Consider the following 23,658-nt stretch of genomic DNA (forward strand, 5'->3'; position numbering starts at 1 on the left):
AATTTTCTGTTTCATACCTTATGGATATTACCATTAGGCATAAAAAAATAACATCAAAAATATGAAAGTTTCTTTAAGCCTAAGGGGATTTTCAAGTAATAATTTGTGGAACTTTCTGCAATGAGATTTTCTATAATAAATATCTTACAGCAATGGCTTCTCAATTCATTTTGCATCCTAGTAATTATTACTGCCTAAGATATTCTATAACATTTTTAAATATACTATATGAACAGCATTTCTCAAATTCCAGTTTAATAAATAAAGTAAGAAAAGAGAAAGGACTGAGAAGAAATGGAAAATAAAGGGAAGAAATAGACAATAAAGGGATCTCTAATTTTTTTTCTGTTTAAACTGGTAGCCAGAAGCAATTTTTATTTCCCTTTTTCCACATCTCCTTACATCAAAATCTTAACCACTTCCACTAGAACAGAGCAGACCACACTTAAATAGCTACAAGCACCACAAATGAAAAGGATTGAAGAAATATATTCTGTAGTATCTCTGTGTGAATAAATATAAACCTACTTTATATAGGTTTCCCTCTTTTATCAACTCTGTTCAGCTGACTCCCTTTCACTTATTAATTCACTGCCAGAATCACAAAAGTAAAGAGAGATTTTTTTTTTTTTTAATTTCTGGTCATTTTGTAAAAGTTGAAATGGCAACAGATGCACATTGGGACACTATGGAATAAGTTTATATATGCATGTTTATTATTTAAGCAAAAAATTCTGACAAATGTAGATATTTTCCTTTATTTCTAAGATAGAAAATAAAAATTTAAAAAACTTACTAGGTTGTAAGGCAGGTAGTAAAGTTTTATACAATAGCTTGTGAAGAACATTTTCTGAGTCATAAACTCGTGTTGGCTTGGAGGGTAAAATTCTTGTCCATTTGCATGATGTAGATATTAATTCCACACAAGTGGCCGTGGTGTGTAGAAGAACGTATTTTTTTATATAACTATAAATTATAGTAAATTATATCTGGCTGGCACCTGTTTGTGCTGGTGATATAAACCTTCAAAGGGCAGATTCGAAATAACATTCTCGAATCTGAAATTGAACATGATCAGTTAGGCGTTTGACTTCAAGCCAACCATTCCTCTCATAGACTCCTCTTTTCTCTCTAAGCTATCTGAGTCCCAGAATATTTGCATATCAACGTAGCATGACTTGGCATATTCCGGATATTTGCCTTTGGTCGCTGGTCCCATTAGGTGTAGCAATTAATCTTGCTCAGGTCAACCTCATCATGCACTGACATCTGCCAATTATTCATCCAAATAAATATTTATTGAGTGTCCACGGTGCATCTGCATTGTTCCAGTATTACAAATTTGCTGGTATGTAGCTCTTTGTCTTGCCATGGTGTCTGCTTAAAAGTTCATCTATTTTTTGACCTCTTTAACCAATCTCAGACTCCTTTTATAAGCATTTTTATATCCTTGCTGGAGTAAGGGAAAATACGAGAGATTTGTGGTGCTTGGATAACTTAGGTGGCCCTCAAGCACATCTAAAGAGTCCCTTTCTCAGTCATGACAACTCTAATGCCATTTTATATGCAAGGCTTCTCTGTGACATTTGCAGTGTCTCATGTACTCCCAGAATAAATAAGCAATAGTCTCTTTAGTTCTGAAATTTAGTTCTAAACCTTGGGAGGATTTTAGTTTTGAAATTTGCCTAAACCCAAGGCCCACCGTATAGAGCTCTACCTATATCTCCTCCCTGTTTTCAACTTGCCAACTCTATTTTGAAAGAAGAGGGAATAAATAGGCTTTCATCATCTTGCGGTGTCCTCTAACTTTCTAATTCTATGGCAGCAGTCTTCCAGACTCTGCTCTGGTAAATCAAACACATTTTGTCTTTAAACCTATTGCCATTGCTATGGGGGTATTATGACAAGCAAAATTGAGCACCGACTTCATGGTTTGAATCTGTGCCTGTTCATTTGACAAGAAATAGACACTATCAATTTAGTGACAGCCATGAGTCAACTAGAAACAAAGATATTCAATAATAAGAATATATAAATTAACTATTTCAAAATATTATCATACTTCATGAATGTAACCTAAATGCTTGGCATTTGTTTCAGAAATGTCTCAATATGGCAGGACACAGAATATAAATGATATGATTAGTAAAACTAAGGCCCTTATATGCTATATTCTTTCTTTTCTTTTTTCTTATATTGCTTTTAAAAGTGACTGTCACGTGAAGATTTGTGTTTATTTTATTAGAAACATGATAACATTACAATTGAGAAATCTTGGTATGAATAATATCTAAGTGTTACTTATGGGCTATAATATTTGAATGACATATTGATATAATATATCAATGCTATACAGCTCTCAGTATGCTTAGAAAACCATTATTATTTCTTTAAGCTATATAACACACTTTCTACCAGAACCAAAATATTTAAATATAATTCATGTTAAACATAAGGCTCCAACTGTTTAATTTTTTGGATAATTTAGCTATGATTTCTTCTTAGTTAAAATTTTAAAATGATCTTAAATGTAGACAATTAAAAATATAAACATAGATATGATCCTTATTGATTACAGTATGTTTACTTTGAAAATAATAGGATGGCATTAAAGAAACTCAGCCAGCCCTGATCAATTTTATTTTTTGCAAAGAGATGAACTGACATATTCTTAAATTGCAATTTTTGTCTTGTTCTAGCCATAGTCGTGCTGTATGTAGCTCTGCGAAGGCAGAAGAAGAAAGACACCCTGATGACCTCTAAAGAGGACGTCAGAGACAACGTTATCCATTACGACGATGAAGGAGGCGGGGAGGAAGACACCCAGGCTTTCGACATTGGTGCTCTGAGAAATCCAAAAGTGATTGAAGATAACAAAATTCGCAGGGATATAAAACCAGACTCTCTCTGTTTACCTCGTCAGAGACCACCAGTGGAAGATAACACAGACATAAGGGATTTTATTAACCAAAGGCTGCAGGAAAATGATGTGGACCCAGCCGCCCCGCCATACGACTCATTGGCCACATATGCCTATGAAGGGAACGGGTCAGTAGCAGACTCCCTTAGCTCCATAGACTCTCTCGCCACGGAAGCGGACCAGGATTACGACTATCTGACAGACTGGGGACCCCGCTTCAAAGTCTTGGCAGACATGTTTGGCGAAGAGGAGAGTTACAACCCTGATAAAGTCACTTAGGGGAGAAGCAAAGACTACAACACAATGAACAGGAGAAACTGAAGACAAAGAAACCTGAGAAAATCACCACACACACACACACACACACCTTTACTTGCACACACACACACACACACACACACACACACCTCCTCCACGGACTTTATAGGACAAGGTTTCTTTGATTATCTGGTTTCTAGCAAGTCGCTATATTTATCATATTGTCAGTTTTGGTTTATTCTGCCAACACAAGATAAATCCTAATATATGTACTTGCTTGGTTTTGTTTTGTTATTTTGGAAATATACTGAGACAAGCTCAGGCCTATTAAATACAATTTACTGACATGACAACCTAGAACGAAGATAGCTATGTGGCATCACGGTGGAAGAGTGTTAGATTTTTCTTAATTCCACTAAAGTGCCTATAGAAACTCTTATCATTTAAAGTGGTGTACAGTACACTCTGCTGTGATGGCACTAAAGGATTCGGAGACACAGAGGACATAAAACAAAGATGCTGTCTTTATGTCCAGGAGCAATAGCAACGTGCTGACTTCTAATTCTCTTTGAGGAAAAAAGAAGAATACTTTCTGAACTCCATCTTCTTATAACTCATTTTTTTTTCTTTTTTAAACTGTATGCCAAAACACTTTTGTTTTTCCTACCCTTTCAGAAAACTGAAATAAATGCGATAATAACAAATTCAGTATGTAAGTCTTGAATTTTAAAAGCAATGTTTGATCTTATCTTTGGTTCATATGAAAGGTATTCATTAACATGTTACTTTTTTCCAAAAAAATAAAATTTTAAAAAAAGGAAAAATTTTAAATCCCTCTTTATAAAGAGAGGCCTCAGGGCTGAAATTCCACGTTAAAATAAATATTGGTTTTGTTTTAATACTGTGCTGGTGTGTGGAAGGTTGGTTTTAACAGGTGACCAGATCATTGAAGTCTTCATTCATAAATAAAATTTTAAGTTGTGTATTATGAAACTTTTTGGGGAGGGGGCGGGGGGGAGGTCATTAATTTAAATGTGGTAAAAGAAATTCATTATCCAGCTTCTCAGAGTTTCTTAAAATCTGATGATTGTTTGGTGACCAAAGAAAATAAAGTACATATCCAATAATACAGGATGGGTTTATAGCATATCTAAAAATTAGTCGTTATACATTACTGAACAAATAAAAAATCAGGGAGTTCAAAAAATTGAAACCAATAACTCCTAAAACGAACACAAATGCAAAGTCAGGCAGTTGATTTAGTTATTTTGTTAATATGATTTCAACAGTGTCATCATATAAGAGTTCAGAGTTGCTTCATCACACTGTCATCTACAATAATTCTAATATAAATGATTCCTACACATCTTCTGCAAAGAACTTTTACTTTTTAATTTGATGCAGATTTCTAAGTAAAATTAGATTTTAAAGCATACAGGTAAACTACACTCAAGTACATTACTTTCAAGTATATGCTGTATAGAAATATACTTAATGACAGATAACTATAAAGTAATAGTGTATTGTCTTAATATTATAAGTTAAATTTAGATGTAGGAAAAAAGTTGCTTATAGATCCATCCATAACAGCTGAGTATATTTATGAAATATTTATTAGTATATTTGCAAGGCTGTGAAAATAAATATTTGCACCTAGAAGAAACGAGTAGAAATATGGATAATAGAGACAACTTATGTTCAGTCCCATTCTTTATTAAATACTTTGAAAATATATAACTAATAATTATGGTGTGGCAATTTGGCCATTTATATCTGCATTTCCCACTCCTTTCTTGGTGTCTAACCCTCTCCTTGCTGTCTCTGTCAGGGACAATTGTTAAATTTGTATTTTTTCTCCCACCACTTCAGTATTACCTTTGTGTCACCCCATAATATACTTTAGGAAATAGTTATACAATTTTTTTGAAATGCTGGTGATGTCGCCACACTGGAGAAAAGGCAACTCTTGGGTTTTCTCTAGCAATGTGATTTGCTCTGCAATGACGCATGACCCTTTCCAGAAGATTAATAGGCAAGACCATTCTGGGCTGACTAATTCTTTTCAGGAATCACCACATTTGGCATCTTGCTAGAGAATTTAACGACTGCTACATACAGTCATATTGCCAAAAAAAAAAAAATGCTGGCATGAAGAAAACCTGGAAGGGGCGGTCATTTTAAACCACAAAACTGAGAAACTAAGCAAAAATATAAAATTGGTAAGTCTTATTTTCATCCAATAATAAGCGTTTTTTTCAGAACCTCCATCTTTTTATTTTTGCTACACCGCTGAATTAGTTTGCTTAGGCCACCATAACAAAATGCCACACACTGAGTAGCTTAAACAGCAGAACTTTATTTCCTCACAGTTCTGGAGGGGAGAAGTCCAAGATCAAGGTGTCAACAGAGTTGGTTTTTCCCAACTGCTCTCATTGGCTTTCTTTGCATCTTTTCATGGTATTCCTGTGCTAATTACTCTTCTTTTAAGAATACCAGTCATACTGAGCCTACTTACATAACCCCTGTTTTACTTTAATTAACTCTTAAAAGGTCTTATCTCTAAATACTGTCACTTCTGAGGTACTGGTGGTTAGGACTTCAAAATATGAATTTTAGGGGGACATGGTTCAGCCCATAACAACCACATGGATGTTAACAGCAGTTTTTAAAAGTATTTAGTTTACAACAAACAAGCAAACAATTAAACTTGTGAAAAAACAAAACAAGTAAAACACAACCTTGAATGGAAATAATTTCTGGCACAGTGAGAAACCAGTGGAGTGATATGGTGAGAAGAAGTCTTTTGTTGTTTGTCACTGGGAAGTATTACGGGATATCTTTTACATTACAGAAAAAACAAAATCTAAGATTTCAATATTTGCAATATCATGGAATTCTTTTTTTTTATTTTTAATAACACAGTCACTGGTTTTCTTTCACGCATTATACAGTATAAAAATGTTTAGAATTTACATGGAGAATTTTGGACGTTAATAATAATTATACCATAAACTTTTTATTACATTGCATGTTTACTTTCACAGAAATATATATGTATATATTATATGTAACACATGTATGTTACATATATATTTTAAAAATGTAATCTTTAATCATGCTCAAAGAAGTGTTCAATCAACACATAAGAGTGTAACAGTGTGATGTACTAGAAATAATCTAAAATTGCTTTTGTACCAAATTCTATCACTCACTAGAAATGTCTTCTGGGGCAACACCTCAGCCTCCCTGTGTTCTATTCTCTTGGGTAAAATTACTTGGTGCTCTTGGTATTATCCAAATTTCCTCTAAAATTTCTTGACTCTTAAATTCTAGTTACAATTACATGAAGTCCATTAAATCATTTATATATTAATTACATAAAATTATAATCATAGAGATCTTTAAAACAACAAAAATCTTTCAAGTATAGATTTAATTAATTATGCATTATCACTCAGCACGTATCACATCGGGAGAGCCAGACAACTATTTCTTAAGTAATAACTGTCAAAATATTTCAGCAAGATCAAATGATAGAGATGTGAATGTGAAGAGTGAGAAAATGAAGTGTTAAAATAGCTAGAATTCAAGTTTTAAGCCAAAAAGGAAAAAAAAAAAGTGACAAGAAGAAAAGATTAGATGAGATATGTTATTCCTTGTCTTAAAGAGAAGACCATATAAGAATTCTTTTTAAAAGTTTCAGTAATTATTGTATTAAAATGAGAATTCCCAAAAGCAGATGTGAATATGCCGGCATTAAATTTGAAGTAGGCCCCAAACTAAGTCTGAATGAATTAATAAAATGTCTGTAAATAATATTAGTTTGCTTTAAAAAAAAAAAAAAGTGGCAGGGAGAAAATCTTATAAATCTCTTTTGCCTCCTCATCTAATATATAGTTTATCTAGGTACACAGTGTTCATTTAAAATTATTATTTCCTTAATATTTTGAAAGTGTTTTTTAGCATATTCTAGCATCCAACCCAGCTGGTGAAATAGAAGGATGTGCATATCACTTCTTCCTTTAGATCTGATATAACATTTTTCATGATATTCAAATTTTTTCATTTTCTTGGTGTTATGAAATTCCACACTAACAGATCAAGTTGAGTCTTTTATCATTTTTAGGATTAGACATTCAGGGGCCGCATTTAATATAGAACCTCAGTTTCTTCAGTTTGAGGAGATTTCTTTGTATTTAGTCTTTGATGGGTTCCTATCTTTTTTCCCTTTTCTGTTGAATCCTTGTGGAATTTTTAATATTTGGTTTTTGAATGTCATGATTTTAAGAGTTAATTGTATTATGTTTAACTATCACTTTCCATCTCTTATCCTATTTTTATGATTACCTTTTCATCTTTGTCTTCCAGTTCTAATGACTTACTTTGTAGTAATATATATATTTTTTTAATTTCAGGAATATTGTTGTGTTATTTTGCTGTGTTTTTCTTATTATTTTACTCTTTTCTTCTTTATTTATTTATATTTATTTATTTATTTTTGTTATGGTGACATTGGTTAATGAAATCTAATAAGTTTCAGCTGTACACTTTAACAATAAAGCATATATATATTTATACAGTGTGTTCACCACGCATAGTTAGATTTCTTTCTGTCACCACATATTTGATCCCTCTTACCCCTCTCCCCTGCCCCCATCTGGTTACTCTTGTTTTCTGATGATTTGTTTCTTTACTATCTCTGATGATGTTAATTGAAGCACTTTTAAATTTTTTTTCTAGGATCTTTTTCTCTGAATTCTGTGTTTCAAACACAGTATAAGAAAAGAGAGGTAAAAATGATTATTTTAATTTATTCTATTTCAGTTCATGTTTTTCTCAGTTCTCTGTCATATTTGATATGTCCAAATCCTGATACATTCCAGGATTGTGGTGCGAAGACAAGTTCTTTACTACGCTGCAACACTGGTTCTCTATCCTGCAATTTTATGCCCAGCTTCATTCATCTCGGTTTCATTAGCCTTCAATAATTTACCTAATGTGCTTGTTTGCTAATGGGCAATGTGCCATTATCAGTATTGTTGTGGGAGTCTACACACACACACACACAAATCCATACATATGCAATATGTATAATATAGAAATAAATATTATTTCTTTATAGAGAAATAAATATTACATATCGTATTTGCATATTACATTGTAGATACATATTATTTATGAATATTACCTCCTTATCATTAAGTTTCATTATCACTGTAACTTTAACCTAGCATAATAGGGACATACTATACAAATATAAACAATCACAATGACCCCAAATCTGGAAAATAAAAGTGATAATTTTTTCTCCTATACCATTGTTATATATGTACACACACATTTGTGTAATTAAATGTTTGATAATTTTAGTTTGCAATAAGCTCGGACTGCTACTTAATTCCTTTATTCGAGTTCCTTATGTTTCTTAGTGTAATAGATTTGCACAGCAGTCAGATTCATTGAATATCTTAAAAGGTCTTAAACTTTATTAGGCGTTTAATTGTATGTTGGTCTTATTACCACATTTTAAAAAAATAAAAGCTAAGAATGTCTAAACGACTTGTGCCAAACCAAAAAATCACAAACAAATAGGTAAAAGAGTTTAATTAAATCTAATGTTAACTTCAATTCTGAGGCTCTTTCCACTATTTTTTTAACTTCTATGCTGTTATATATTGCATTGCAATGACAGTGTAATTAACATGAACTTCTGGGACTTCTGGGTCATATTACCAAATGTCATTGCACGTCCTTATAAAGAAGAAAGAACCTGGACTTCACTGATTCTGATATCAATAACTTACCCAAGAACCAGGATTTCCTACATTACAGATAAAAATTCTATTATACAATTGAAAATATTGATCTCTATATTACTGAGAATCAATATATTTGAAACTTGATCAATTTGCACCTCCTTCGAACATCTACATTATTTATCTATATATACTATCCTGGCCTTAACTCTCCTAAACTTTTCAATCCAATTACATCTATTTTTCCTTCTTTTCAACTTCCCATGGGTACAGCTATACCTTAGCCTTTATTATCACTTATAATTGCAATTTCTAAATCCAATTTACTTATCTTATGCCTGTCTCAATCCATCATTCACCCAATATGGCATTTAGCATAAATGAAAATTCTAATGTGTTATCACTGAAAATTATCTGAGACAATCAGCAATTCTTCCTCTCTCCTCTTGTTTCACCAACATTTTTTTAATGCGATAACAATAATAAAATAGCTACTAATCATTGAACATATATTTAGCCAAAAATTATGCTACAAGCATTTAGAGTTCACAGTAACTTAATGAGTTATTATATTATTATCTTTATTTTACACATGACTAAACTAGGTTTAGACATGTGACTTGTCTATTTAGGCACCTTTAGCAAGTGGCAGAGACAGGACCCTAATACAATCATGATATGCACACTCCACCCCTTTATTCATGAGATACAGTATACTGCTCTTCCATTTCATTCACTTGTAACAGACCATTAAACAAACTGAAATTTGGTCTCTGCTCCACCTATGCTCTCTGGAGTTCATTAGTAATTTCATAATTAAATTACCCCAAAGATCTTTCTTTTCACCTTTCCGCAACATTCATAGAATTTGGCACATCTTCATATCTAATCTTCAAATTTCTTTTTCCATCTTCTGGTTCACTTTCTTTCTCTTTTAATGCTTTGGACACCTTTCACAGCCTACATAAATAATTGCACAGGATCTTTCCATCTGTTCTCATTTCTTTTTTAAATCATTGACATTTGAAGATATCTTTTATAAGTGATTTTACTCTTTGTATAAATAATATTTATAAATCCTTAATTTTTTAATTTATGCATTTCTCTTTTAGCAAGATATTTGCGACTTTCTGTAGACATATACCTGGTTAATCCATTGGCTTCAAATTTATTGGATCCAAGTCTGTATCTTCATCTTTCAGAATTTAGTACTTTTGTTGTTACTTAAACTCTGAACCTGGGTCCTGCTGTGTGTGTTCTGTCTAGATAGAAAAAGACAGACATATATATATAGGTAAATAGATGATGATAAATAGATGATAGATAGATAGATAGATAGATAGATAGATAGATAGATAGATAATAGATAGATAGATAGATGATAGATAATTTGCTCTATTATATCTATCTATTTCCCCAGAAATATTCATGATTTTCATTTCCAGGACTATCGTCCTCTTCCTGATAGACTCTCTTATTTCATCGTTATTTTATTATTGAAGTGCTTTTTAAAAATAAGCTTTTAAAATTACCAACAGTACAGAAAGTTTCCATGCATTCTGTACCCAGTTTCCCAATACTCAATACTAATATATCTTATATAGTATGGTGCATCTGTCACAATTAATAAGCCAATCTTTGAACCTTTTTTAGCAATTTAAGTCCGCATTTTATTTAGGTTTAATTTAGTTTTACCTAATATACGTTTTAAGTTCCAGGATCCCATACTTTATTGGACATTTAGGTCACCTTAGGTTTGTCATGTCTGTGATAGTTTCTCAGACTTTCTTTGTTTATAATGACTTTGATAGTTTTGAGAATTACTGGTTAAGTATTTTGTAAAATGGCCCTCAATTGGTATTTGTCTAATATTTTTTCTCTTAAGATTAGACTAGTTATATGGGTTTTAGGAGGGTAAAGTGCCACTCTCATCACATAACATCAAAGGAATATACTATCACAATAATATATTATTATTGATGCTAACCTTGATTATCTGGCTGAGATAATTTGCCATGTTTCTTCACTGTAAATTATTTGTTTTCCCCTAATTACATAATTTACTTCTTGGAAGAAGGTCACTCTACACAGCCCACTCTTAAAAGTGCCCACTCTTAAGTTAGCCTCTATCCCTCAAGGGCAGAATATCTGCATAAAATATTTGGTGTACTGCATGGGAGATTTATTTATTTTCCTCTAATTTATTCAGTCATTTATTTACTTGAATCGGGACTCATATTTATTTGACATTTTTGTTTATAAACCAATACTACTTTAGAAAGTGATTTTAGTTGATGCCTGTGACTTTTACATATCCCCATCACTGCTTAGTTTTTGTTTCTTTGTTAATGTGTCTTGAGCACTTTCTTACTTTCTGCCATTACAAGCGCCAGGCTCAACTTGCACACTTCCTGCCCCACTTGTAGAATCTGTCATTCCTCGTGAAGTCCTTGCTACCTTCTATTGAAAAATTGTATTACAGAAAAAGATCTGGATGTTAAGTGCGTTCCTTGCTTACTGAGATGTTTGTGTTTGCAGATTCTTTCAGATAACAGAGCAAGAATTTAGAAGTTTTTATACTAACATTTGCATATACAAATACACATATAAATGCTTCTATATATAACCACATACAGCTTTTTTATTACAGTTTTTCATTAAAATTATTAGTACCTTTATTAAACTAAAAATTAGTTCATACTGATGTCTCAGATTCTAATGCATTACCACCTGGATCATTATATATATAGCATTTTCTCTCACTTACATGTAAACTCGTACTCCAAAACTGAGAAATCTGCTTTTCAATATCTCCTATTCATTTCCTTAATCGATCAATTCTAGTATATATGTATAGCATGTCAGCATTGCAATCTAGACCGTCCTGCAAAACAACTTTATCAGAGTTGTTTTTCTTTAGTCTTATAGACTCTATTTATTTCCAGTGGCTCAGGTGACAACCTGCTTCCACACAGTTGTATTCTTTCGTTAAACAGATTATTTTGTCATACTCTTTATTCAATCATTGGATCTTCTCACTGCTATTTATATTTATATATTTAAATTTGCACACATTAAGTTTATTATTTGTGCTCTAAAGTTCTATCGATTTTGACAAATGTATAGTGTCATGCATCCACCGTCACCATCCCATATAAAATAGTTTCATTGCTTTAAAAATATTCTCCGTGTGTCACATATTCAGGATCTCCTTCTCCAACTCCTGGAAACCACTGGTATGTATAGTGTCTTTCTAGTTTTGCCTTTTCTAGACTGTCATATAAATGGAATCATGTAAATTTATATGTAGCCTTTTTACATTGGCTTTTTCATTTATCAATATAAATTTAAGACTCATTCATGTCTTTGTGTAGATCAGTAATAATAACTCATTTCTAGTTTCAATCATTAACAGCTCATTGCTTTTTATTGCTGAATATCATGTCACTGTATGAATACAAATCCATTTGGAGCTAATTTTTATGAAAATCATATTGTGTGTTAAGCACTTTTTTTGCCCACGAACATTCAATTGTTTTAGCACACTGTTGAAACGATAATCCCCATTATCTATTGAATTTCCTTTGACTTTTTATATTTGTGTGGATGTATTTCTGCACTCTTTATTCAGTTTCCTGTATATACCTTCTGTGTCTATTATTTTGCAAAACCACACTATCTTAATAACAGTATCGTAGACAATTGGTATTGTTTTTTTTTTTTTTTTTTTTTTTTTACTTAATTGCTTTTAAGTAAATCTTGGAATCTCAAAGTGTGAGTAATCCAGCTTTGTTCTTTAGTGTTAGGTTGGCTATTCTGGGGTTTTGACTTTCCATATGTATAAACTTTAGAGCCAATTTGCTTATATCTACAAGGTGCTTGCTGAGAGTTTGATAGAAATTGCATTTGATAAAATCCATAGATCATATTGGAAGAACTAACATCTTAACAATATTCAGTTTTCCAATCCAGACTCTCTCTCTCTCTTTTAATTTAGATGTTATTTGATTTCTCTTATAATTTTTGCAATTTCTGCATGCAAAACTTGTACATAATTTATTAAATTTACACCTAAATATTTATTTTTGGTGAATGTTATAAATGTTTATTTAAATTTAATTATCATTGTTATTGTTAATAAGAGAAAACCAATTGAATTTTGTTTAAATTGAACTTGTTTGCTGTAATCTTGCTATATTTGCTTATTATTTCAGGGGATTTTTAGTAGATGATATAGATTTTTATACATAAACCTTCATATCGTATTTACATAAAGTTTTTTTAATTTCTTGCTTTCTACTTAATATATTTTTTAATTTCTTTTTCTCTCTTATTGTGCTATGTAAAAATGTGCTTATTATACTATAATTTTGAGTAGCAATACTGATAGCAGACCTCTTTGTCATCTTTCAAACTTAAGAGTGGTGTAGAGCCCCTTATTGTTGTGTTAGATTTTTTTTTTTTAAATTTAAGTCAAGTTGAGAACATTCTATTTTTTCCCCCAATTTGCTGAGATTTTTAAGATAATAAACAGTTATTGGATTTTGCCAGATATTTTTCTATATTAAATACTATGATCAAAAGATTTTTCTCTGTCAGCCTATTGATAAAGTGGATTACACTGATTATTTTTGCATGTTGAAACAGTCTTGAACCTAGAATGAAGCACAGTTGTTTGTGGTATATATATATATATATATATATATATATATATATATATATATATATATATATCTCAATCTAATATCAAATCTAAATGTCATTGAAAGAAAGAAAAAATAAAAAAATCCTCAACTAATATTAGCATATCAAATGCAACTATATATAATATATATTAGTTTCTATTTTTCCTGTATATGTTTCTGATTTTGATATTAGGATAAGAAAATGAATTAAGTATTATTATTTCTTTTCGTATATTTTGAAAAATATTGTGGACTATAGGTATTATTTCTTTTTAACTATTTGGTAGAATTCCCCAATGATATTATCGGGTCTGGTACTTTATTTTTTGGAAGCTTATTAATTTAAATAATTTAATGGATACAGGGTTATCCAGGTTATTTATTTCTCCTTGTGTGAGTATTGGTAGTTTATTTCTTCAAGGAATTGATTCGTTGCATCTAACTTATAAGATTTATGAGGACAGTATTCTCTCTGCATGAATTTTTAAATGTGATTGCTTCTTTGTGTCTGTGTGTGTGTATATACTTACTTATATAATATATCACTAGAAGTATTAAATATGGTGAATCTTTCATTTCTTTAATTCAACAACGTTATTAAATGAAGGTAGGGTTTGATGTTTTGCAACTGCTATATGCATATTTGTCCAACTATAACAATATAAGCAAACCAAGTTACTATTTAGGCGAGTAATGCGAAAAAAGTCATTGTTTTTAACAAGTCGTTAAGCTGATGGACACAAAGAATGAGCACAGCAAAATTCCAGCCTTTCCTCATTATAGTTTACAAAGAGCATTTATTATAACATCTCTTAAATTTTTGAAACAGTGAAAAGGTCATATGCAAAACAAAATGATAAAAATACCTTAGATGCCCAGCATATGAATGTTCCAGCTGAAGATACAGAAATGGAGAGGAATCAGAAATAATTACCCTTAAATATCCAGGCTCCTGATGGCATATGTAAACTAGTTAGATAAGATAAAGTCAGATTTAGAAAGCATATTACAGATATGCTTTCTAATCTTTTGTTCGTTTAAGGATGTGACATTTTGTCTCAGGGCATTTGCTCTCAGGAATATTTCTTTGCATACATGCAAGTATATGAGTAATTTACAAAGCTTGAGGAAAGTTACAATAGAGACACTAGTACAGTTCTTAAATTAGGAAAAATATTTAGAGATTAGTGCAATTCTTATTTTAAGAAAATATAGCCTTTAACGATAACATAGTGTATTAATTCACAGTTGTATGCTTTCATATCTTCCATTTTATTCATATACTCTCCATGAAATCAATACTCCTCATCTCATAATGCAAATAGAAATTCTCAAATTGATTAAATAACACACTAACAGTCACATCACACGCAGGTAACAGTTCTGAGAAGAAAAATAAAATTAAACAAAAACAGCAACAAAATCAACGATAGTTCCAAAAACCTCCAGTCTCCTACCTTGCAAAGGACTATTTCTACATAAATTTAAAGAAATGCATGTGCTCTCATATCTGTTCATTTCAGTATCAAAGATGCCTGACTTCTAAAGTGAACCATTCTGTCTAAAGAATTCTAACCTTGAAGAAAATCAGTACATTAGAAAAGCAAAACTCTTTCTTATTGCAACACACATGTCATGTTTGACCTTGCAGTTCACTCAGAAGGAAAATGCATTTTCATTAATTTCTTAGTTATAACATTTGAATCTTTATTATTATTATTTTTAAATGAGAAAACTGAGGCACAAAGAAGCTATGTAATTTCCCATGGTCTCAAAACTAATAATTTTCAGAACCCTGATATGGCCATTTGTTAGACTGATTTCAATGGTTAAGCTCTTTCCATATCATTTTTCTGTCTCCCTTTGACATACCTAAACTTGATAATCTTTTACTTATCTCTAGCCTATTTCATTTTCCATTCCATAGAGAAGTAATTTTAAAATTAGCTGCTAGATTTATTTCCAATCATTGCCACATGTCTCCTTCAACCTACATATCTCAGCAAAATATCAAGATTCTAACTTTAAAGAGTAACTTAATTTCCTTTGTTCCACAGATTTTCATTCATTCTTCTTTTGTCATTATCTTGGCAGAAATATTTACATAGTTTTCAGGAGTGTCAACACCACAGTGCTTTCCACTGGTGTATAATATTTGCAACCCACAGTGTTTTGGAATTTGAAGAATTAGGCTCCAAAGATTATATTTTTCCGGTCACTATACTTTTATAATTTTTCTTTATAAAGTTATTTATCTTTAATTTTCTTTTGTTTATTATCAAGTTGTCAAGATTTTTAAGTCACACTAAGCACTAATAATGCATGTTTATATTCTCTTGAGTAGCTTATTTGTCATTCATTCATTCTTTTAAGAAATATTCTTAATTGTGGGTCTAATTTGCACCATTCAGTAAAGAAGCTTCATGGGAGAAATGTTTACTTATATTCTGTTTTTATATGGACAAGGATAGACTAAAATGAATTTCAAAAAAAAAGACTTTTGACTATAATTTTAGAAGTACCCACACACAACCCACCTTCGTACACACCATATTTAATATAGTTTATCAAAACAATATATATCTCATTGTTCTTTCTTTGAATTACTACAAAGGTAAAAATGAGAGATTAAAGCATACTTTAATGTAACCCCCATTTTTTCCCAAGCTAGCAGAATCTGGTCACTATGATTTCTTAATAAATGTTGTTAGAGCATTGAAAATAATTTCATTCTAGAATTCATAATCAATTGTTATAGTTTGCATCAGTAAATTGACTGTTTCTATAATAGTTATATAAAACAATGAGCTTATATATCTGACATATGCCAAATTTATTTTTAAAATCATCTACAGTAATGTAATAATATATCAATTTAATTACTTTATGTTTTACACTTTTCAACATTTTATTAAGTTTGCTGACATCTTTATTTTTTGTTATTGTTCAATACGCATTATTCTTACAACAAATATTTATTGATGACCTCCTCTGGCTAGACCTCATGTTATACATTGGAGAAATAAAGTTTATCAAAACATTCACATTTCTTGATTTCTGAGAAGTTAAATCAAATATATACATCTATATGTGTGTATCTTTATCTATCTATCTATCTATCTATCTATCTATCTATCTATCTATCAATCTTTATGGGATTTTTGTCAAATAACAAAACTGATACTCTTCTAAGTCTGGATTCTTCAGGGAGCTAGATAGCCTATCTATGGTTTAGTCTTGTAATAGATTAGACAATTGCATGATTTCTCCTGTGCATAGTATATCTTAGAAAAAAAATTATAAGCATCATATAGCACAAAAATTATGAATTATATAATTGTACAATTAGTGGAGGTTCAACTGTCACTCAGTTTTTAACCCTACACCATTTTTTTAAACTTAATATATGCAGTTTTTGGTATGATATAAACAGTATCATCTCAGTATTATAGCCCTTAAAAAACAAAAGAAAGATTTTCAAAAAATAAATATAACAACAAACTCTTGATTGTTGTCTCTGCTTAGATCAAAACTTTAATAGGTTGGAAAAATAATAAATGAAATGGTGAATTTTCCAAGTATATTCAGACAATAATTACTTTGCTAGCCTACAAAAAGAGCATGATATCTGATAGCATCCCAACCTTTTACTGTTGTCCACTTATATTGTGTCTATATAATAGTTTCTCTTTCCTTGAGTGTCAAGAAAATTGTCTGAGAAACTCTTTTATAGAGCTCATATTTTTGATGAAATATATTTTATTCAGTTATGGAGTTGTAGAAACCAGTATGCTGCATATTTAGAAGGACTGAAAATCTTTTCTGTAATAACAAGAAATAATTTTCCAGGATCCCTGATAGATAAGAAAAAGCACTTTGTGCTGACTCTGCATAAATTTTTTATAATGGAGAATTATACGAATCTGAGGAATTGTAACAGGAATGCATGTTACAATGATGTGTGCATCCCTAGATTCACACTCTGGACTTTGTGGGTCTCGTTATGTTACACGATTCTGTCATTTTGGTGTTTGAAAATGTGATGTAAGCTGAAGCTTGAAAAGTGTTTGCACATTGACACATGTTCTTTTTTTCTTGTTGTGTTTCAGAACTGGACACCATATAAAGATGTCTGGGCTTGTCTCTGATGACATTTATATTGACCTTAGATCTGGACCTTGCTTTTTTAAGGAAGGGCAACCATTCTATCAGAGATTGTTATTGAACAAATTGTGACATAAAGATTTGTCATTAATAGTGAATCTTTCCAAATAGTTAATAAGTAGCTTTCTTGAGCATATTCCCTTATAAAATGTCATATCACACTTTCCTTGGCATTTTGAAAGTATTTGTTGAGAATTTTCATCGTAAATAATCATGTATTACTTTGTCTTTTATCCTTTTACCATGTGATATCACACTAATTGACTTCAGAACTTAAACCAGTTTTGCTTTTCTAGGGCTAAATTCTCCCAACTTATTCAGTACATGGACATTTTCAGAAATTCCAACATTCTTAGAAACATTTAACACATAAAAAAATACAAATACAACATTCAACAGCATGCACAGCATGATTCTTATACAGAGGTATATCTATAAAATCTATATTTCACCAGTCTCAACTTGATACCACTAGCTGTCTTATGTAGAAGTAACTCTTATTTAGTGATATTCAAATAACTTTATAGAATGTACAGCTGAAGAGAAATGTTACCTCCCTAGATATATTTCCTGAATATACATAAGATAGTAAAAAGTATAAAATCATTTAGGATATGACCATCTCTTTCTAGTCAAAGCAGTACTCTGAATCTGAATCTCTAACATTTTTACGTTGCTAAAGTGAGGCAGAATATTAAGAGGCAATTACCAAAGTGGCATGTCCATTATTCTAAATTAATTTAATAACAATTTTGAATATAGTATGGGAAGATAATAGAATAAGTGTTAAATGTTCCATTTTCACTCTTGTATAAGATGCCTCTTGTCCTGTATTTAATTGTAAATTACTTATTTTGTATGTTTTTGAATATATCATCATTTATTTTAGGGAAAAAAACGATATAAATAGGTGTTTTCTCTACAGAATAAAAAAATGAAAAGAATGCCTTTTGGTATTAGAAAATCTAGTTATATAACAATGTTTCAATATTATGTAATATAATATGGCACAAAATGTAAATATCCAGAGAAATAGCATTTGCAAAATTAATTAGTAAAATTTTGTGAAATTAATTCTGCAAGGAAATTGAATTGATAGAGTTGTTGATGTGCTTGATTGCCATCATGGACTTGTAAAGTATTAAAATTCTTAAAAATCAAGCATCATCAATTATTGAATTCATAATCCAGGAGCAAAATTGTTCTTTGACTGCTTTTAAATTACATCAAAAATCAAGTTGTAAGAAATAAAAGGCAAACAGTGGCTGAATTCTGGGAAGATGAACTTCTTTTTCCTTTTGAAGTCTATATGGGGTGAAGAAAGCTTCCATCAGTACACTGCTTAAGAAAAGCTGGAATTTGCAAGATACCAAGGAGGAACTGAGAACTGATTCCCTCTTTAGTGGAAATGAATAAATTGGAGGTTCCTGAGGAAGAAGGTAAGGAAAGTGAAGAGGCAAAGTTTGAAGTACAACTTTGAGAAAGAAGCAAATTGAAATATTGGAAATATTGAGAAAGACAGAATGTTAGAAAGTATGCAAATGAATGATCATGAAAGGCAAATTGAGAGGCCGACTTTCTTTTTCCCTTATGCTTCAACAGTTATTGTTATATAGTATCTTAATTCCTATCCTCATACATCATAATATTTGGCTTTAACCTTTCAATAATGATCTATTTATGCCCCCATTAGATATGTGCTCAGATTATTTACGAGCGTCATGGTGCTAGACAGGAAAGTTCCAGAGCCTGTTCACATGTCATAGAGATTTCAGGCAGAGCAGGCCTGAGGAACGAAGACTATTATTCTCTGGCAATCTCTGAGCCAGAGTGACCAGCAAAAACTTCCCCCAAAGCAGAGACCATAGGCTCATCGCGCACTTAATATTCTAAAAATAATTCATGACACCATGATTCTTGAAAACACTGCTATAAAATAAATGCATACTTAAGAATAAGTAATCTATTTATACAAGACATCATTTGTAGTAGCAACTTCAAAACAAATTTTGGATGTACTGATATATGGAGCATTTTTAAAATAAAGCCTGATTTCCACTAGAAGAGAAAAAGTCAAGGGTATTTTTTTTCCTTCATTGCAGGAAGAGTGGGATTAAAATAATTTGAAGGACTAATTCAATCATCACAGACTAACTTAAATGACTTCAACTTTCTGGATGACTTCTGTTTGTCATCACCTATTAATTACTAAAAAAAGAAAATCCTGCTTTACAAAATATAATTAGAATATTTATTAAATGTGTTTAATGACCAAGGCATGATTTTATAGATTTATAGATGGTATAAATATCATAGCTCCTGCCTTCAATCAAAGTGTAAAACATATAATTTATCATCATTTCCTGTAGCAAACAACACATAAAACAAGATCAAATTGAACTGCAATAGGTGAAAATTTTGATTGCTTATGACTCTTTCTCATTGCATTTTTAAATAAGGTATAGCATAGTACCAGGCTGGCATGATTCAAGAATGGACAAAGCTCTATGCTATGTTTAGTTATCAAAACTGTTTAAAGCACTTTTATTCTATTTAAATATTTAGGACTTTTACATTTATTATGATATATATTTTGGAAAAGAGAAACTCAGATGTTCAAGAATTTTTTAAATAATAATAAATTTCATAAAGTTTTTTGCAAAGTATGTTTTATTTGGTTAACTTAAATAACAATTTATGTAATGTATGATTAGAAAATATTAGTCTCTTCCAGATGATTTTATTTGGGGATAGTTCTAATTTAAGAATTATCATTTCTTATTACTTCCATACTTAGTAAAATATTTTAAATGAATAGCAGTACTAAATTTCAGTTGAAGAGAGACAGGATCTTATAATAAAACAATTTGCTAGCAAGGTTATGCTTATCCTTTCACATTAAAGGGAAAAAAATCTAACAAAAGTTGAATGTTTGAAATCTATTAACAAAAATTGAAAATTGAAAGCATGGATAATTTTTGCATTAGTCTGATTAAACAGCCAACTATGATCTTTGTTGGATTCAAGTGTTTAATTTTAGCTTTTTATCAACATATATGACAAACTTATAATGCAGGACCCGAATAAGCAATATATGTATTTATATTAATATACTATATAAATGTATACTATAATCGACATAGTATATAATCAATTAATGCATCCTACATAATAACATATTATATTATACTACATAATATATTATTATTAACATTAATTAATACTAAACAAAATACTAATTAATAGTTTTCTTTAATTAGAGGTGAATCTCTTCTGAAAGGGATACTAGTATTTCTGAATTATACTTTTTCTTCTTAAAGAGAGAATTTGTTTCTTTGTTGTTGCTATCATTGTCATCATTGCTAATTAACTCAAACCCTACTTATCATGTTTTTTTGGGTGAAATAACGAGGAGAAAGGACTAAAAAGAATGAAAGTGTGATCAAGTTCTCTCTTGAGAAAGCAGTCGCTAATACTGTAAACTAAGAACAGAAGAAATCATTACATTGCCCAAGATTACGATTACCTGTCCTACCAGAAAGTGTCCTCCATTTTCAGTCAAGTCACTTTGACTTCTTAAAACATCTGCTGGTTGGTGATAGTTAAACTTGCTGGGGAAAAACCTACCCTATTCACTGTCGTGAGATATCTGTGGAGGTTGTATTGATAGGCTCTTGTGTCTTCTGGCTTCTAATGGATTGGCCATTGAGAAGCCTGAGAAAGAAGCCAAAGAAATGAGAAGAGAGAATATTTATATCTTGTTTTGTTCTGTTTTGTTCCCTCTGAGAGATGACTCCAGGATAAAACTCAGTTTCTTCTGTAGAAGATCTCTCCTTCTCTCGGTGAAGCTGACCTTACAGGACTCTTTCTCCTTTCCAGTTCTGACTCACTGAGGTTAGGATTACTGATAGCCACTGTTGCTAGTTCTAAGTTCCTGCACTATTCCTTGAAGTTCTCCTACAGTCAACTGACTTTGTAAGTAATCAGTTCCTTTGGAAATAAATCTTTCACATATTATTTAAACTATAATGTGTCATCTCTCTCCGATTGGGATTTTGATACATTAAATAAAACTGATTTTTTTTCTTTTTAGTTGTATTATTTTACTTCAAATTAAATTCAAAATGAAGGACGCATCACTCCTATATTCACTACTTGTTAAGAATTCTGCATAGATAAAGGTGTCGTGTGGAGGAAAGTAATGAAATACATGGTTCCTATGGAATCTCAACCTCCAGAAAACCAGCAAATCTTGGATAAAGAACTCATCAGAAAGCTACACACAGAGGGTGGTTTCTAAGGATAAAATTTGGGGAAAACATCTTAACAGAACTAGATAAAGTAGAACAATCTAGCAAAGCAAATATATGCATAAGTCCTTACAGGAGAACAGAGTAAGAAAATGGAAAATAATCTAAACATCAAAGACCAATGATATGAAAAGAAGATAAAAATGAAATTCATAAAGTGGAAGAATTAAGCAAAACAGCCACCAGTTTAGATGCAGCTAGAACTTGAGTAAACACTATCATGTTTTCTGGGACAGACTTTATGCCTTATTTTTTAATGATCATCCACACATTTATTTACTCATTTACTTGTCCAGTCATTTATCAAATTTTTATCGACTGATATTATTTGCCAGACATTACACCTAACTGTGAGAATTCAATGGTGAAGAAAATACTGACGTGGCTCACAAATCTGTTAGTGAGGGATAAGGAAGGACTATCATTGGTGCACAGAGACACAAAAATGGTCAGGTAACTCAGTCTTCAGTAAGTTAGAAGGCTAACGCCAATTAAGGATTTATTTAGGAAGTGATTTCAGAAACAACTTGTACAGTGGTGATGAATTGATTCAAGAAAAAGAAGAAAGCCAACAAGGTATGTTAATAAGTAAGCTATCATGGGCAAGTAGAACTCAATCCCACTGAGATCCTTTGGACCCATGCATAATATCTGTCTCAGAATTTTTACACCAGAGGATGAGAATGAGAGAGTCTTTTTCCATCAATCCATTATTGTCACTGATGGTTGCTCCCCATGGAAATTCATTTCTCTGAACTTCTGGTCTATGCGCAGGCCAAGATCAAGAAAATACAGGAAAAGTATAGTGTCAAGGGCATATGTATGGTCATTGATAGCATCTGCCACAGATTCCTGGAGAGAATATCTAAACTTATTATTTTAGATCTGTACTGTCCACATCACTAGCTTCATGTATATTCATGAATTAAAATTTATTAAAAATAAATAAAATTTTAAAAAATCAGTTTTCTGCTGTAACACTAGTCACTATTCAAGTGCTTACCAGTCATGTATGCCTTGAAGTATTGGATAATGCTAAGACCATTTTCATTATCGAAGGAAATTCTATTGGACAGCAGTGTCCAAGACATAAAATTAAAGAAAACTAAATTTAAAAAGTAACTAAACACTTTAATGAAAAGAAATAAGATATTTTCAATGGGTAGTTTTATTCTAGAAAAATAAATATATTAAAAGAACACATAAAAATTTCTATCTAACTTTAAAGCTAAAACCACAGTCTAAGGTCATTTCCCTTTTTTTGGAGGAATTAAAACTTTCATTTGAGATGCTTCGTAGTTTTGTATAGAATTATCGCCATTCATTTGCTGATTAACTTAAATATTGTGTTCATAGCGCAGCCCTGAATGATCTCCACTTGCTCTCTCAGAGTAACATAAATCCTTATATTATTCATGTAATATTTAATATTCTGAGTATTACTGAATATACTGTATAATGCTAATTTACATGGGAAACACCTCCAAAATATTTGTGGAAAGAGTTAACGTAGCAAGTTTGTTTCACTCAGTTTGTCTTTCCTCTAAAGCCATTGATAACCCTTG

The 23,658-nt window shown here is 31.1% G+C and overlaps 1 protein-coding gene across 1 annotated transcript in view; it reads left to right on the forward strand.

Annotated features, from left to right (window-relative positions):
• CDH12 (cadherin 12) overlaps positions 1–4,364 on the forward strand; it is an 843,825-nt gene extending 839,461 nt beyond the window's left edge. The window contains exon 14 of the mRNA XM_039842741.1: positions 2,700–4,364. Within this exon, the coding sequence (XP_039698675.1) occupies positions 2,700–3,199 (500 nt within the window). The 3' untranslated portion in view covers positions 3,200–4,364. The remainder of the gene's footprint in view (positions 1–2,699) is intronic.
• The last annotated feature ends 19,294 nt before the right edge of the window (positions 4,365–23,658 follow it).

Source organism: Pteropus medius, unplaced genomic scaffold (assembly GCF_902729225.1).
Source record: "Pteropus medius unplaced genomic scaffold, Ma_sr-lr_union100, whole genome shotgun sequence".
Taxonomy (NCBI): Eukaryota; Metazoa; Chordata; class Mammalia; order Chiroptera; family Pteropodidae; genus Pteropus; species Pteropus medius.